Source organism: Paroedura picta, chromosome 1, assembly GCF_049243985.1.
Source record: "Paroedura picta isolate Pp20150507F chromosome 1, Ppicta_v3.0, whole genome shotgun sequence".
NCBI classification, from domain to species: domain Eukaryota; kingdom Metazoa; phylum Chordata; class Lepidosauria; order Squamata; family Gekkonidae; genus Paroedura; species Paroedura picta.
Window position 1 is genome coordinate 99,344,427 of NC_135369.1, and position 18,116 is coordinate 99,362,542.

Sequence of the window (18,116 nt, forward strand, 5' to 3'; positions counted from 1 at the left end):
TTACTGTGTCCTCATGGGGGACACATTTAAGTGGGACACCTAATGTTCTGCTGAAATATGTCTGCCCAGGAAATTAAACAGTGGCAGAATAGTTCTGCTGCATTAGGGGGGGGGGGGCAGGGTTGTTTTTATTTGGCGAAATAAAAATGAATGCCCCGGTCTGCCCCATGGTGCAGTAAAGTGCTGCAAAGGCAATTGAGGCATTCTTGGCCCCCTGTGAGCCACCGTGGGGCTGCGGCACAATAGGCCCTGTTGGCCCCTGCAGTGGCCAAGGGGACATGGATTCTCCTGCGTTCCCTTAGCCTGGGCCAACTGAGAGCCTGATCCACAGCAGTCCCAGGAGGGGGCCTGCCCTGCAGCTGCGTCATGTGGAAGCAGGGATTTGCCCTGCTTCCATGTGACCGCCATCTCAGACTTTTCCACCCGTGCCATTTTTGCCAGCCATTGCACCAGCATGAGTACAACCTCAAGATTACTGTTTGTTAATAACATCTTTTCTTATCTGGGGATGAGCTAGTATTGTAATATTTGTTTGGTAGTAGAGTGGTGACTACAAGGATGAGTAAGGGTGGTCGTCTATTGCTTAATGTGGACTATGTGAACTACAGAATGTGGACTGAGCTACAGAAATTGGCTTAGAGAAGGCCTGATGTTCACGTCCTTGTCCATTCTTATATGAGCTTTTAAAGAGATTACGAATGTGGAAGATGACAGCAATTTGAGTACCTTGGTCTTTTTATTATTGTTGTTCTGTGTTACAGCCTTTGATTCCTTGCTCCTCCACATGCACCCACCAGCGTGACCTTGGGCCTGTCAAAATCCTGTTAGAGCATTCTCAGCCCCACCTTCCTCACAAGGTGTCTGTTGTGGGGAGAGGAAGGGAGGTGATTGTAAGCTGCTTTGAGACTCCTTTGAGAAGTCAAAAATGGGGTATAAAAACCAATTCATCTACTTCTTGTTTATTATGATTAATTTTAAGGCTGCTTTGCTTCTACTCGGTCTAGCTCAACATTTCCCAGACTTGGACCAGAGATCCATAGAGGCCTAGGGTACTTCAGAGGGATTGTCTCAGTTCTTTATAAGAATTAATGGCAAGCAGTTCTTACATCCATGTAGCCAATATGAGAAGGGAGCTCCCTCAGCTATCTGAGAACAGGGCAAAGACCCTCCACCTCAGAGGAAAAGGACATAACCTGGTTCCCCCTTTTCCAGAGTACCTCAGGTCAGCTCACTACTTAGAAAATGCACTGCTTGCTTATGGGAAGCTAGAAATTTAATCCCAGAATCTTAGGAGGCTGAATGGCACCAAGTCCTAATGCAATCATTTTCAGATAAAACTGAACTCATTTATTGTATTGGCCAGTTAAATGAAAGTCTGGATTTCTGGGTTGAGAATGTTTCAGTACTGTTGGCTAGCAGCTATTCAATTTATTGAACTTGATTATCATGTGCTTATATGGTATATTTACATTCCATACTCTCAAAAAATTAACCTGAGGCAAATTATTTGTGTGGCACATCTTCTTCTTGTTGGTACTGTTGTTTTAAAATAAATAGAAAATGTGCACAATTTGATGCAATTTTGTACGACACCTCTAATACCATCTTATTGAGAAAATGAGCAAGTGACAAATACTTTTGAACACAGATTCAAAACCCACATTTCATATGCATGTAGAAATCCACTGTGCATCAGTGTACAATTATCTCTGTTTTGGTCATTTTTATTAGCTACATATATACAGTATGTGATATTAAGATGCAAGACAATAAATGATTTATAGCAAAATATTTCATTAAAAAGTACTCTCAGACTGCAACAAACATGCATTTATAAGATTTCTTTTACTTGGTATCAGAACAGTTGTTTTAAAATGGACATTAAAATGGAGTTTCCAATGTAAATTGATAGTAGTGACCTTTCAATTCAATAGTCATTACTAGAGAATTTAGTCCAAAGCTAACCAAATTAAAATGTATTTGGGGGCTGTACAGTATTTTTATCCCTTTATGATTATTAAACAATAGCATATAGGTCGCAGTGCCATAAAGATTTTTGGAGGGCGGTTCTTGCAAAATTTTTGTATTAATTATTTAAACACACAAGCACACAGAAAAGCCAAGTCTTTGATTGTATGAAAAAGATTTGTGTTTCGGCACTGATACCCTACACAGTCAATCTGGAATGAAACTGCCTTACATAACTGAAAAATACGAATTCAAAGGGTTTAAAGAATACTAATTTTCATGTAATCATTATTTATTTACAGTTATCATTGTGTGTAGTGTAAATCTCACCCAAATTTGAACATTTTAAAGTTCTACTTTCTTGTAGGTTAATTATGGTGTAGAGTTCAATAGCCGTTCTGAACTTTGCTCGTGTCAAACTAATTTTTATTTACTTTGGCTAACTAAGCACATATGCTAATACTGTTCTGCAAGTAAAGCAAATATTGAGAATATTAACAATTGATCAATATGAGGAATGTAGCTCTAGAGATTTTAAAATCTATCAATGCAGACTTTTCAAGTTTAGTGAGATTCTTTAGTGAGAAATTCATATTTAGTCATTGCCCAATGACTGAATTTAGACACCTATGTCTGTTGGATTGCGTTTTAAATTATTGGACCTGAAAAAAAAATTGTGGGATTTCCAAAAAACACTGGATCCAAAAACCGGCATATTCAGATGTGGGATTTTTTTGAAATCCTGAATTATTTTTAGTCCAATAGACCTGAAGAACACCTGTAAAAAAAATACCAGCCTGATCCTGTGGCTTCTCCCACAGCCCAGTTTAAACTAGCTGTAAGAGAAGGCAGCACAGAGCTGTGCTGGTGGGGAGCAATTGGCTTTCCGCAGGCACTGCCGATCCCAGCTGGGCTGCCCTCTTCTACCCCTGAAACCTTCTACAGATGATCTTGAGCTGGCTTCTCTTGCAGCCTGGTTGATTTATTTTATTCTCACATTTTTATTCTGCCCTTTCCCAAGGGCACAGGGCAGATTACATTAATTAAAAACATACAATATAATATAAATATACACACATAATTAAAAATTTAATTATCATAAATGAGTATTAATACTAATATTGCTTGAGCTGTCTTTTGTATCGAAGCAGAAAGAAAGAGGGGGTATAATATGGTCTTCTGATAAGATTTAATTGGATGGGTTTGAGTAGAGTTTTAAACCAGCCACAGCCAAGGTGATGGGCAGCTGGCTTCATTTATGCCCACTTTCTCTTCTCCCTACCACTGATTTTCCACAGGATTCTCAATTTCAACTGATGCTTCTGGGAGGGAGTTCTTATTTCAACTGAGTTCAGATTGTCTTTGGAGTCATTCTTATGTTATACCATTTGTAATGGAAGCCAGTGTGGTGCAGTAGTTAGAGCATTGGGCTAGGATCTGGGAGACCCAGGTTCAAATGTCATTCTCTTTGAACATTTGCTTGTGCTCAGCCTCATAGGGTTCTGGTGAGTATGGAATGGGAAAGTGTGAAATGTTATGTCACTTTGAGTCCATAACAGAGAGTAAGATGGAGTACAGATAAACTTCATGCCCATCTTTTTAAAGGACATCTTATGTTTCTACTCAAAACAGGTGCCCCATGACATGCAAACTCTCATTATTAGCTGTTACAGCATATACTACAGTCTTTCAATCCTATGCTATAAATATGTTTGCTGATTCCACTGGTCATCTCTACGGTTGTTGATGGCCTGTAGGAGAAATAGCACTCTATCTCTAATTCAGCCACAATGGAATCGAAGTGCAGTAAACTGTTAGCCAGCATGGGAAGTGGAATTTCTGTCACACTTTAAGTTGTGAATCAACAGGTCAATATGGCCTTTTTACTATTCTCTTTGAAGGGAGCTTGACGCACTGTATCACACAGCCTGTGCTGGTGAAATACATGATAAATCTATTCCTTTGATCTGGATCAGTCTTTCTACACAGCCCTAGTCTATGGGGAGGGGGAAATAAATATCTTGCACAGAGAGACTATTACTTTTTCTGCATGGAGGGCCAAATTACATGATGTCTCCTACCCAAATATTAATTTGCGCTATTTCTATCCTCCACATTCTGCTGCCATGTCTTGCCTTTTCCCCTCCTCACTAGTGGTGAAAAAAGCATAAGAGAGAGCAACATGTTCTTTTACTCACTGCTCCTCAGCCTGTCAATCAATAGAGGCAACCAATCAATGGTTTGTGGGTCTAGCACATTTAAAGAAAATTGAAACCTATGTGTGGCAACGTGTGATCATTGCTAGGCATATGCATTGTCACAGAAGGTAAAGCATACACAAAAAAATCCAAACACAGCTGGCCAGTGGAGAGCACAATGAGGGAGGCAGATTCCCACCCCTGCAGTAGTTCAACCACCATTAAGGTTCTCTCTAGTGGTCCTAAGTAAACTCCACCACCCAAGCCGCCTCCTCCTGAGTGCCTCCTTCCCTTCCTCCTCTCATGTGTCACACCCCCATCCCTTGTGCTCCTCTTCTCCCCACCCCCAGCTGGTTCACCCACCTGCCACTCAGCCATTCCCTTCCTCACTAGCTTTGGACTCCTGCCCTCTCTCTCCCTCCCCAAGTACTTTGTAAACAGGGGCACTGCTGCTGCACTGCCTTAGCTGCCACTGCCACACTGCCCAAGCCCTCACCTAAGAGATGCTCAGGGAGGGGGAGGGGCAGGAGTCCAAGGCAAGTGAGGAAGGGAATGGCTGAATGCAGGTGGGTGGACCAGTGAGGGGGAAGAAGAGGAGCAGAAGGGACAGGGGTGTGACACACAAGAAGAGGGAGGGAAGGAGGCACTTGGGCAGTGAGGTGGCAGTGGCAGCAGCAGCTTGGATGGCAGAGGTTACTTAGGACCACTAGAGAGACCCTTAATGGAAGTTTAACTGACACCGGGGTAGAAATCTGTCTCCCTCACTGGGCAGGAAAAGGAGAAATGAGCAATGCTAAAGAGACTATTGTGTGTTTTCCCCAACATACGCTCTTTTCCCTGGTTGATCACTGGTGGCTCACGCATTTTAGGGTGGTAAATCCACTTTCATGGATTTACCACATCATAGTTTAAGAATGGTAAAATCGTGAGCCACCTACTGAACAGCCTTGGGATGCTGGCAACGTCATTTGGAGGGGACATTTGAATATATCCCTACTCTCTCCTGGCTTCAGTCTTCTCTCACAGTCCTAAGAAGTTCATCTGCACTCTCTTTGGGGGTGGGGTACATTAAAAATGAATGAATTAGTTACTAAACTTAACTCTGGCTTGTAAAAAAAGAAATACTTAGCAGTACAGAAGTGGGGGGAAGCACTCAATGTTCAGCAAATACAATTGACAGTGAATGCAAACTGGAAGAATCTCTCCTTACAATTTGAAAAAACACACACAATGCGAAACAGACCAATAAGGAGAGACCAACCACATGGCACAATGTGAGAGGCAAAAAGGGAAAATCCAAGGGAATGATTATGCTTTTGAATTACCTTGGGAGCTAAGCAAGGGGGAAAACTGGAACAAAACTACTTTCACAAAACACAGGGGGAAAGCAAAGAGAATGTGAACTAACTGCTGAAGGAAAGAAAATCCATGCAGAAGGAAAAAGAAAGCCTAACACATATGCAGGGTAAAATAAACAACATAAGCACCTAACAGGAATGCACAGTAAAAGCTAAGGAAAACACCAATGCATAAAAGGCTATGGTGTGGATCTGAGGGAGTAACACCACTTGTCATGTGATAATTTTGGCAGGAAAGTGCCAAAGGAAGGAGAGGCATTCCTAGTCTACTAGAAAACATTGGGGAGAAATTTTATCACTGGCGTACATACAAACAATGTGTGCCTGCAAAGAAAGAAAGAGTTACAGATAAGTGCAACTTTGTTTTGTACAGGGAAATATAACTTCCCAAATCAACAACAACAAAAAAGGACCTCTCCTTCCTTCTTAGGAAAACCAAATATGTTCCATAAAATCCTGAAGTAGCAGATTAGGAGGATTTTCAAATTGTCCCCCTCCTGGGATTCTCTTTGGGTCACCATCTTGTTCTTCCTAATAGTAATGGTTTTCTTCCATAATGTTCATAAAAGTAGCACAATAGTGCCACCCACGGGCAAGGTAGGGATTTTTATTTGGTAGATACACAGAAAAATAGGACTATAAAATTAGCAAAATAAGAGAAGGAAACTTTTTAAAAAGACCACCTGATGGGGACTGTGTATGCCACAGAAGATCCTGAATGTTGAGGGCAGTAGAAAGTCAGAAAGAAATAAGGTGAGACATTAATCAGTCTATTCACCTGCATGAAGGGAAGACTTTTGAGACTTTTTGTGAGGAGAAAGTCCAAATTGTTTACCTCCAGCTTGCCATTTCTTTCAGACCTTACCTTGCTTTGTCTCACTACAAGAATTCTAGTCATTGGCATTTGTCTTAAGGTTCCATAACAACAACACAGCAGCAGAATCTCTGATGGAATAGCTTTTCTGTCTGCAAAGAAGGGAAGATTTTTGCTGATTCAACCTTCTACTGCAACTTGTAACTAGGGCTGGGGTCAGCATAACTTGAGGTGGGGTGGCTGCCAGGCCATCTTCTGACACAATCCACTGCAGTAACCCCACCCACTAATTTGCTAGTGCTCTATCACCCATGCTCCCAGATGCTGTCATTACTAGTGCCATTGGGGAAGCGGGCTACAGGAAGTGCAGGTGGCTGTGAGCATTGGTAGGGGGAGGACTCACATGTAGACAGGGGAAGGACACAAAGGAGGTGCAAGGCACATGGATCGGTGTGAGAAGAAAGATGGAGGGTGCGCGAAGAAGGCCGGGGACCTGAGAGGAGGGTAGGGAGCGCTTAGGATCTCTGTATCCAACCCCTCCCTAACCTGGAACTGGCCTTGCTTCCAACCCACACTGTTCCTTTAGGCCCACTGTCCTCCAGAAGCACCATTTAGGGAGCACATTGGGCTGCAGTGAGGGGTAGGAAGTTGCCTTCCACTGGTGGGGCACCACTGACACTTTTAAGGTTCCACGACATTGTTCTGTTTATTTATAAATTATGATAATCTTGATCCAAAGGTACCTTTGCACAAGTTCAATTTCTGCATGTTTCCCCCTTGAATTGTAGCCATCTGCTCTTTTATTTTCAATAAAGTATTTTCATTAAAGACAGCTACAAATTGTCAGTTTTTGGAATTGACTACCTGTGGAATAATTTGATTTGCAAAGCTAGTGTACTGACACCAAATCTGTGATTGTAATACTGGCAGTGTAAGTTGAACCAGTGGGCTTAAAAGGATGTAAATCTATTTAGGGTGGCAATGTAAGTTCCCAGTTTTTAATTTTGACGCCTGCACGACACAGGAAATCTTCTCTTAAGAGAAGGGTTGTAACCAGGGCAGAGTCTGCACTTCCTTTGTTTATTCCATTGCTAATCCTGTTGAATTCAGATCGATTTGAACTCAGGTCTTCCTCTTCACCCCCCCCCCCATTGAAACAGGAAAGTGTTCTGCACGTGGTTAGGGTAGTTCAGAAGGGGGGGGGAAACCAAGCCTCTTTCTTTCTTTTCTTGGAGGGGAGGGGAGAGGAGCCAAGCAGGGAGCCTCTTTCTTTTTTTGGAGGGGGGGGGAGAGGACTGAAGAAGGCAGAGGAGTGGGAAAAAATCCAAGACCGACAGAAGTTGAGAGAAATTAGGAGCTTCTCCTTTAAGGCAAGCTTGTCACATGATCAGCTTTGGCCAATCAGGAGTTGTCTACCATAGAGGAGAGCCCAGATTCAAAACAATCTGCTTTATCAATTCGATTCTTTCAATATTGAGCATTAAAAGCACTCTAAGATATCACACAATAAAGGTAGGGTCACTCCGGATCAATCCTTCTTGCTGCAGAAGGAAAATTTAAATTGCCCAAAATCAAAATGGAAATCGCATTCTGTGTAGACTGGGCAGGGACTGAATCAACCTGGGATTGGAATAAAAGCTCCATGCAGTTTAAACCCAGGAGAGCAGGACTATGAATATTTCTCTGAATGTTGTTGTCGTCTTCTTTTTGAGCAAGGACTATAACTTTTTAACATTCAGAGGTATAAAAGGAAATGTACAGACAATATTTTACTCAGTTTCTCAGGAAGAAGTAACTTCCTCCAGTATTCCAGCTAAGGTACAATAACTTGTGTTCCTGGCATTTGTAAAGAAAATTAAACTTTAGATCAAAATATAATTGCATTAATTAAAAGTCAATAACTTGAATATAAAAACATTTGTCTCTTTTGTATGATTGATGTTTTCCCAGAATACCCACAGGGCTCATTATCATAATACTTTGAGAAAGACATCTGGATCATTCATGAAAAATGTAGAACTTGGATATGACTGCACTGAACAGATTGTCCATGGAGAGACTTATTGGGAAGCCAAGCTCAGTCACCCCTGGACTAATATGGAAGAGTATGAATTCAAGATCAAGTAGAAAAAATACTGCAGAATTATATAGTAAAACCCAGGGCCAAATTTACACATAAGTAAAATAAACCTCACCAATACATCTGAAAGGTTTTTACTAACTTTACTTGCTTCTTCCACATGGTAAAGAACCAATCCTGGCTATCTTCCACTTTTTAAGTCATGAGGTTGCTTCAGCAGACACCCAGAGCTATCACTGTCTCCACCAGTAGGATGCTTAGTTTAGAACTTATGTACATTTTTAATGGCTTCCCCAAAGTGCCCACCAGCTTAATAGGGTTGAGCACCCATGTACTAAACATTCGAGGCAATAGACAAGAGAGCAGGTCCCACACAGACCCCACAGTAAAGGCTCCAGGGGCTGGAAAAAAATTCTCCCAGCACCACACTTTGTCCCTCATCAGTCCCTTGGGACAACCTCTATACAACCCCAGAAGCCTCTCCTCTACTAAGCAGTAAGGTATGGGGAGTCAGCAGTGATGGGGAGGGATTTTTCCCCCTCATGAGTATCATGGGTCCCAACTTGTATCAATATATTTATCAGCATGGCCTGACCCATGGATACTCCTATCCAAAGACTAGAGCCATGAACAGACAAGCCAGATCTTTTTACAGACCCAAAAAACATCTCTGGATTGCAAAAAGAATCTGAAATTTTAAAAAAAAATCTTTGGGGGGTTAACCCCTCCCAAATGATAGAAGCAGTATCTTTAGGTTTAGGGAACAAGTGACCCTGATGGATGTGCTAAGCAACCACAACAGTATTCCCAGCTTCCAAACCTTGGTTTTTTTGTCAGTATAGGGGCCTTTCCTGAGCTGTTTTAGCCTGTGTGAGAAAATTCTTTGGGATCAGGCCTAGCAGCAAGCACAAGGCAACTCACTACCATGCAGCTTGCATGACCCACCCAGGCCTGGCTGCTTGCTACTGTCCAACAGCAAGCATGCCACAATGGTGGTATGGTACAGTGGCTAGTGTTTCAGGCTAGGATCTAAGACTCCCAGATTAAAATCTCCATTCAGCTGTGAAAGCTAATTGGATGACCTTGAGTCAGTCACACACTCTCAGACTAACCTACCTCACATGGTAATTGTGAGAACAGGTTAAGAGAAGCAAAAATCTACTTTTGAGCACTGATCTCCAAAGACATCATCTATCTATGTGTAATATTAAATGGCAGAACATGAAAACTAATCATGAAAACTAATTGTAGATATATACCTTATCATGAAACTAAAACTAATCATGAAAACTAATTGTAGATATATACCTTATCTTTCTATGAGCTAATTGTGGTTTATATTTTATTGAAGCCTTAAGTGCTGGCTATCCAATTTGGTAAAAGGGACATAAACAGATGTTTTCAACTAGAGTTACAGCTCAGCTTCTGAATCCTGGTTTGTAATAACTCTGGTTAATCATTACGTCTGAATGAAAGAAATTCAGCCTAATCCCAGTTTAGTTAGTAGCTCCAACCTCAGTCATATCTGGAGAGTGACCAAAAAACAAACAAACCTTGCCACACTTGTGGTAGGCAGTCTATTCTCACTGATTTCTAGGTAGACTCTGCTTAGTTTCAGTTGGCTCTACAGAAACCATAGTTCAGCCTTTCTCAACTTATTTACCATTGAGAAACCTCTGCAACATTCTTCAAGCTTAGAGAAACCCCACAAGTGGCACATTTGTGCAGAATGTGGTTGGGAAGCATATCTTTGTTAAGATCAATGCTCCACCCCAGGCTGCGCTATACCAACATGTGAGCCCCTCGGTAGATGACTGTGGGGAGGTGGGAGGGTTCTTATAGCCATCTGATATTTATGATAATTGTGAGACTTTAAACTTTGTTTCAAAGATTGGGTTTTTTAGGGGGTGAGTTCGCTATTGTGATCCGCCTTGAGTCCCTGGAGGAAGGCAGACTATAAATTGAATAAATAATCTTATCCATGGTTCCTCTACATATTTGTGAAACTCTGCTGCGGGAGGAGTGTGTCCCGGGTGTCCGTGATTGAATTAGGCTGGCCCCTATGCCCACCTCCCTCACAGCGTGCCTATTATGGGGAGAGGAAGGGAAGGCGATTTTAAACTGCTTAGAGTCACCTGCTGGGTGACTGTGAACCATTCCCAGTTCCCTCAGAGCTCTCTGCCCCACTTCCCTGACAGGGTGACTGTTATGGGGAGAAGAAGGGAAGGAGATTTTAAACTGCTTAGTGACACCTGAGGCCTGTTGGGTGACTGTGGACCATTCCCAGTTCTCACAGAGCTCTCAGCCCCTCTTCCGTAACAGGTTGTCTATTGTGGGGAGATGAATGGAAAAGGTGTTTGTAAACCACTGTGTGACTCCTTTTGGTAATAAACAGCAGGGTACAAAATTCCAGCTCTTCTTCTTCTAAGGTGCAACAGTGAAAGAAACATGTGGGCACATAATATATCAACTAAAAAAAATGGAGACAGAAGCAGCAGGGCCACTGAACTGGGAGGAATTGGTTGCTATATAATCTCCCCCTAAGAAGAGTCTCCAGTCTGATTTTCCCTTCACATATCTGAGGACATGGCTCTGGAAAGCTCATCTGTAACCACTATGCCACAATTCCCAAAGGTCAATCCTCTCCCACACTCAACGAACATTCCACACCACAGGGTCTTGACACCCATATCTCCACACCCATGCCCTCATTTGCCAACACACCACCACAACCTCCCACACAACACACACATTCAACCCCATGCCCTTACAGACTGGACAACTCCTCCCCTTCCTCTTCCCACTGCCAAGCTCTCTCTATCTTAATATCTTCCTTTCTACCTCCCTCCCTCTTTCCTACTTCCCCCCTCCCCCCTGCTAGTGCCCTTTGTATCAGCTACAACAGGCTTTAATTGTAGTAATATTATAATACAGACTGTCTCCAGGCCATAATTGGCCATTTTTTTTTCAAAATGACATATATGGTCATATCACCCATACCAAATTTTAAAAATAAAGCTGTCAAGAAACCCCAGGGTTTCACAGAGACCCCGCCTGAGAAAACCTGACATAATTAGTAATTATGATGTGCTCAGGTGTGCTGTTTTTGTTACTAAATAGCATTTAACAAGAAACAAATTAACACAAAAAATTCTCATTAATCTGGGTACCCAACACATCCCCACCCCGCCTGTTTTAACAATATATCATTTATTAGGATATTTCACTTTCAGAAAAGTAGTAATGGCACTTCTTTCAACCTATATTATTGAAGGCACTATGAATCTCAGTTAAATTGCTCTGTGCTTGATTCTTTAAATCACACGTTATATTGGCAAAGGGAAGAGGAGCTGAAGAGAGGGCTTCCAATGTGTCCATCCCTGTTTGAAGAGGACATATTTAGTGGGGAAGCTGCAACACCCCATCATGCCTCACTGCCATGTCTTTGAAGCACACACAGGGAACAAAGTGATGCTGATGAGAATGAATCAACCCCTCCAATCGAGTAATTATTTCATAGTCAGGAAGAGCAACAGTAGCAATATTGAGGCCCAGCATTCGAGAGACCACTTCTCTGAAGTCTGACAGCTGTAAAAGAAAAGCAGGAGGGGGGAAATACTTTCATAAATTTAATAATCATGTTACAAAATATGGTGGGATTGAAGAATAATAACAAAACTGGGCTTTTGGGGGGGGGATTAGTTATAACTCATAACAAAGGCATGGAATAATACACAGCTTAGACTCATTGAGTTGTGCATCAGGCTTGGAAAAGTGTTCAGAAAACCACAAGTGGTACCAAATATAGCTCCCAAACTATTAATTGTGTGAATCTCCTCATGGGTTAATATAATTATTAGCATGCCTGCATTAACTTGCAAGTAGCCTTAACTGCAGTTTTCTGCTGACAGTATCCTTATATCTTTCAAGGCCAGATTTAAGAATGTGCTAATTAGTTAATCATGAGAACCTGTAATCAACTCTGTAACTGGATGAGAGGGGGGAGAAGTAGAGAATGTGAACATCTTCTGGAGAGTTCCATTCAGCAAGTTCCTTAATTGCGTTTGGGAGACCACCTGGTGCCAAGATGGCAAAATACTATAATTAGCCAAAGGCCAAAGGAAAGCCATGCTATGATTTTGTCATACTGTTTCTATGTTATGTTACATTATGATATGATGGACAGCAATGTAGAGAACACTTAAACCTCTAGCTAGGACTCTTGTATCCTAAGAAGGTGTGCCATCTAATACCAGGTATTGAATGTATTAGATAGAAAGCTTTGTTGTTTTCTTCACTGCTAAGTAGTGGAGGTTGTGCTACACAATAATATTCTGTCGTTTAAAAAGTCTATTTAATAAAGCTTTATACATTTTTACAAAGGTCTGCTTTATTTGTGTGCATTTAATCTCAAGGATCCATAGGGTTGCATGTCATTCACTTGCAAAAGGAATGGTGACCCAAAGAGACCCAGGCTTGACAAACGAGGAACTATTTTCCTGATCACATCATGTATGGTATCATTTTCACTGTGTCTTCCAGTTGAATTTGGAGTCCATTTCAAAATGCTGCTTCTGACCCTTAGAGACCTGCATAGTTTGAGGCCATGCTATAAAGCTACCCATGCTTTTGGATAATGGCAGTGTAGCTTTCTGAGTTGTGATAGCCAGTGATCATTATAATTGTTAATCACCTTGTGAATCCAGGTAGAGATGGAAAGACAGGTAAAATAAACCTGTTATTAATAAACAAAGAATTTTTTCTTAGAGATTCTAAACTGGGCTGGACCTTGTCCGCTGGAACATGTCTGACAATTATCCAGCAGTTCCCTACAACGTATACTGTATTTTCAGGGTTCCTGAACTTGGATAAAGTGAACCCTGAATTGATGTCAGGAACCAGAACTTTATTTTCTGATGTCAACACTGATACATAGCAAATCAATTTCTGAATGTATTCTTAAATGTCAGGAGTCTTTTCAAAAAGAAGAGTTGGTTTTATACCTTGGTTTGAACAACCTGAAGGTGACTCAAAGTGGCTTATAATCTCCTTCCTTTCCTCTCCCCACAACAGACATCTTGACCTGTTCCACACACACTGGATAATACACTTTCAATGAGCCTTTGCAACTGAATTTTCCTGTGCAGAACTGGAAAATCTACTTCTAAAGTGCACTGGATATGCATTATCCAACATGTGGGGATTGGGCCCTTGTAGGTGGGCCTGAAAGTCACCCATCTGGCTGCTTGTGCAGGAGTGGGGAATCAAACCCAGCTCTCCAGATTAAAGGTCACCTCTCTTAACTACTACACTTCACTGGCTCTCAAGCCATTCAATCTCATATAAAGTCCTGTCAATGTAAGTAATAAATATAATTAGTGCTTCGCTCATAACCCCAGTCCTGTACCACCACAACAATGCCCTTGTTGTCATGGTGGGAAGGGATCCTTGGATTTGTTTTGCATGGAGATACTGCTATTCATGTTTGCATCCTCTTTCTGTGAGTCAAGGGAGGCATGCACTGCAACACTGATGAAGCTGACCGAGTTCAAAGAATTACTTTTTAGCAGTTTAAAACCAGAAATTCCTCAAAAAGGTGCAACGTTGCCATGGGAGAAAGAACCATCCTTGCTTGTGCTTGTTTCTCTTATTGGTTAAAGCTATATCAAGGCTATATATGTACTCCATGGCTAACTGATTTTAAAAGAATTAATTTTGCAAATGGTGAGGACATGGAGGGAAGTTCTGTAGCTCATCATTACAATCCCAGACAGGATTCCAACAGGTGTCTGCAACACTCATGCAACTACATTCTTCATAACATTTGCAATTGCCAGGTAGACTGAGTGGAACTACGAGCCAGTACTATAGGAACCATTCAGCTCAAACCTGGCCATTGTACAGGAAAAAGTAATGGCTGAGCTGACATCCAGTGTTAGTACTGTAAGTCAGCTCTAAGTGCTACGAGCCAAATTACACAGTACTATTTCTAAACAGTTGGCCAGGTTACGTTTAATTCACTCCTCAGCCTGGAAAGAAAGTTTCTGAGAGTGTTTACTTCGTATCAGTTAAGAAAAACTAAAAGTATATTCCACTTCAGTTCAAGTGAGGGGAAAAAACCCTGGTGTATAATTTAAATTGCAGTCACACATTAAATATTATACACTTCATTGCATGACCTGAATCAATGTCAAAATATGTTCAGATCTCTGTTTGTGGTTCATTGTGTTCTAAAGGTCATATTTCAAATGCTTACAATTATTGTGTGCTCTTTAGTTTGGTATTCTTAACATAGATGACATTTGATTTAACAAGTTATATTGTTCTTGTTTCTAAAATAATGACAAGTTTTAGAAAATATGTCCGAAATGCATGATACCGTATTGTTGTCTCTAAACTCAGAAGCGCTTGCCTCCACATAGAGGAGCAGGAAGTTCTATTCCGTAAGTCCTTTACTGAGCAGACCATTCTATCTCAGAGCTCTGATGTTTGAACATAGGATCCAGGAACTGCCTTGCCCATAATCTACTTTGACAATAGAAAGACATGTAATATAATCATCTTGTAAGGAATTGGAAGTTACCCCACAAGTGGAACTGAGCAGGAAGGGCTGCTCAGACCTGAAGTGCTTAAAACTATCATTGCCATCTTTATCTATACATCACATCTTTATTGGTAAAAGGTCAACTGAGAAGAAAGAGAAGGACGGATAGATGGAGTTCATAAGAGTAATACACACACACACCACATCTCTCCAACTCTGATATAATAAATGGCTTTTACTACCTTCCCTTATCAAGGCCACATGATCAGCTGGTCAACAAAGCATGAAGCTTTCTTTCCTTTTTTTTCTACAAAGGCATTTTTTAATCAATTGATCTCAAATACATGGAAAGGATTCCAGAATTTATCAAGGATGAAAGATTTATATTACACTTATTGTCCAAAGAATTCCCTCACTCATACTTATCAACCAGAAACATCTTTATAAATAAGGAATCTTATTTGTAGCACCATCTGCCTTTAGTATCCCTGCCCAAATGGTTGTTACTTCAAAGCCTGAGAAATGCCCCCCTGTCACAGTATCAGAAATTAAATTCTTAATATCTCAAATGGAATCTGGCAAGACACCAGGACCTGATACTTGTGGTGCTGGCTTAAAGCAAATGCAGACTAGTGGGTGCAGATTTTAGCACCAATATTTACACAAATCAATGAGACAGGAATTATGCTCACCTCTTGGTGACAGAACAATATTAGTCACTATCCGTAAAAAAAATTAAATAGACCCAAATAATTATTGTCCTACAAGTTTGTTATCAGTAGTAGGCAAACTATGCTTCCTTGCTATATAAGAAGTTACTCCTTTGGATTAAGCATGAAGCCATATTGGGTTGTGAGCAAGCTGGATTCTATAGAGAAATTAGTATTCGTTGACCATGACATACTCTCCAATTTATTGTAGACAACTATATCAGTTCAAAAGATGGTATGTTAGCTACTACATTTGTGGTTCTCAGAGCAGCTTTTGACTCAGTGTCTAGGCAAAGACTATGGGACAAAGTGAATAAACCATCTATTGACAAAACAATTTCTGCACTAGCGATCTTTTTAAGATTTGCATTTTTAAGGGGTTGACTTTTTTGTCCATTTCTGTACCAAAATTTGCTTCATATGGGGCAGTCCTGAATTGCTCCCTCCCTCACCATACAGTAAAGGAATCCCCAGAAAACCAGATTTCATCTTTACAAGTGAGGACTAACAGGGTCTAAATTGGGGCTTCCCAATGCAGAAATGCATGCAATTGAGTTTTTCCCCACACCCACCAATTTGAGTCATTTAAAGGTAAAGGTAAAGATATCCCCTGTGCAAGCACCGAGTCATGTCTGACCCTTGGGGTGATGCCCTCTAGCGTTTTCATGGCAAACTCAATATGGGGTGGTTTGCCAGTGCCGTCCCCAGTCATTACTGTTTACCCCCCAGCAAGCTGGGTACTCATTTTACCGACCTCGGAAGGATGGAAGGCTGAGTCAACCTTGAGCCGGCTGCTGGGATTGAACTCCCAGCCTCATGGGCAGAGCTTCAGACAGCATGACTGCTGCCTTACCACTCTGTGCCACAAAAGGCTCTTTTGAGTCATTTGGGAATGCCCTTTTCCTTATCACCATCCTCCCTCCCCCTTCCCTTCCTCCCCCTCTCTGCCTTTTAAAAGAAAAATGGGGTGATTGTGTTACAATGTTATTTCTAAGTTTTTTAAAAAAAGCAGTCTTGCTTTTCAAATAAAAGAATTAAATTCAAGACACTTTGGGGGTAAGGGGGGAGGTGATCAAGGGTGACGAATTGTGGGATTAAGGAGCACAGCAAAAACAAAGGTGCAAGCAGGAACCATTTTCCAAAAAAGACATTTTTGGAGAAGGGGAAGGGAGCAAAGCATGATGGGAGGTTGCCTTCGTCAGACTCAATTCAGAAAGCATACTGTGAATTTCAGCCTAGAAACTTATGGGGAAAAAGCCCAAATGTAGAAAGGCAAGAGAGTCAATCCACATCATCCAAGGGAAATTCAAAGTGAGGCTAAAAAAAGTGAGGCCTAATGCAGAAATGCAGAAAAAGTGAGGCCTAATGCAGAAATGGCCCAAGTGTTTCCTTCTACTGATCCAACAACTATATGATCACCCTACTGCCCAGGTGAGATATGGTTCATCTGGTGAACTCTCCAGGACTATTCTATTCGGTACAGGAGTCAAACAAGAATGTAGAATCATAGAGTTGGAAGGGGCCATACAGGCCATCTAGTCCAACCCCCTGCTCAACGCAGGATCAGCCCAAAGCATCCTAAAGCATCCAAGAAAAGTGTGTATCCAACCTTTGCTTGAAGACTGCCAGTGAGGGGGTGCTCACCACTTCCTTAGGCAGCCTATTCCACCGCTGAACTACTCTGTGAAATTTCCCCCCCGATATCTAGCCTATATCATTGTACTTGTAGTTTAAACCCATTACTGCGCATCCTTTCCTCTGCAGCCAACGGAAACAGCATCCTGCCCTACTCCATGTGACAACCTTTCAAATAGTTAAAGAGGGCTATCATGTCCCCTCTCAACCTCTTTTTCTCCAGACTGAACATTTCCAAGTCCCTCAACCTATCATCATAGGGCTTGGTCCTTTGGCCCCAGATCATCCTTGTCAGTTTCCTCTGTACCCTTTCAATTTTATCTATGTCCTTCTTGAAGTGAGGCCTCCAGAACTGCACATAGTACTCCAGGTGTGGTCTGACCAGTGCCTTATACAACGGGGCTATGACATCTTGTGATTTTGATGTGATGCCCCTGTTGATACAGCCCAAAATGGCATTTGCCTTTTTTTACCACTGCATCACACTGCCTGCACATGTTTAGTTTACAATCCACAAGTACCCCAAGGTCTCGTTCACACACAGTGTTACCTAGAAGGGAGGACTTTATTTGGGCTGGGAGAGTATAAAAAGCGAAGTACAGACTTGACCCAGGATGATTTTGAAGAGACAAAATCATGATCTAGGGCAGTCAAAAATATGATCCACAGAACTGATGTTATTGTTGACACAATTACAGCCTATCTGAATATGGAATTCCATTGAATCTCCCTAATTTCACTGTTTGGAAGCATGAATGTACTATATTCTGGAAAGGTTAGTTCAGATAGATAGTATGGCATTTTTATTG

The 18,116-nt window shown here is 41.5% G+C and overlaps 1 protein-coding gene across 4 annotated transcripts in view; it reads right to left on the bottom strand.

The window, feature by feature from the left end:
* Positions 1-335: 335 nt before the first annotated feature.
* Positions 336-18,116, bottom strand: part of CCDC170 (coiled-coil domain containing 170) — a 92,334-nt gene continuing 74,553 nt past the window's right edge. For all 4 annotated transcript variants that reach the window (XM_077349553.1, XM_077349563.1, XM_077349571.1 and 1 more), the window contains one exon: positions 336-12,006. In XM_077349553.1, the coding sequence (XP_077205668.1) occupies positions 11,818-12,006 (189 nt within the window). In that variant the 3' untranslated portion in view covers positions 336-11,817. The remainder of the gene's footprint in view (positions 12,007-18,116) is intronic.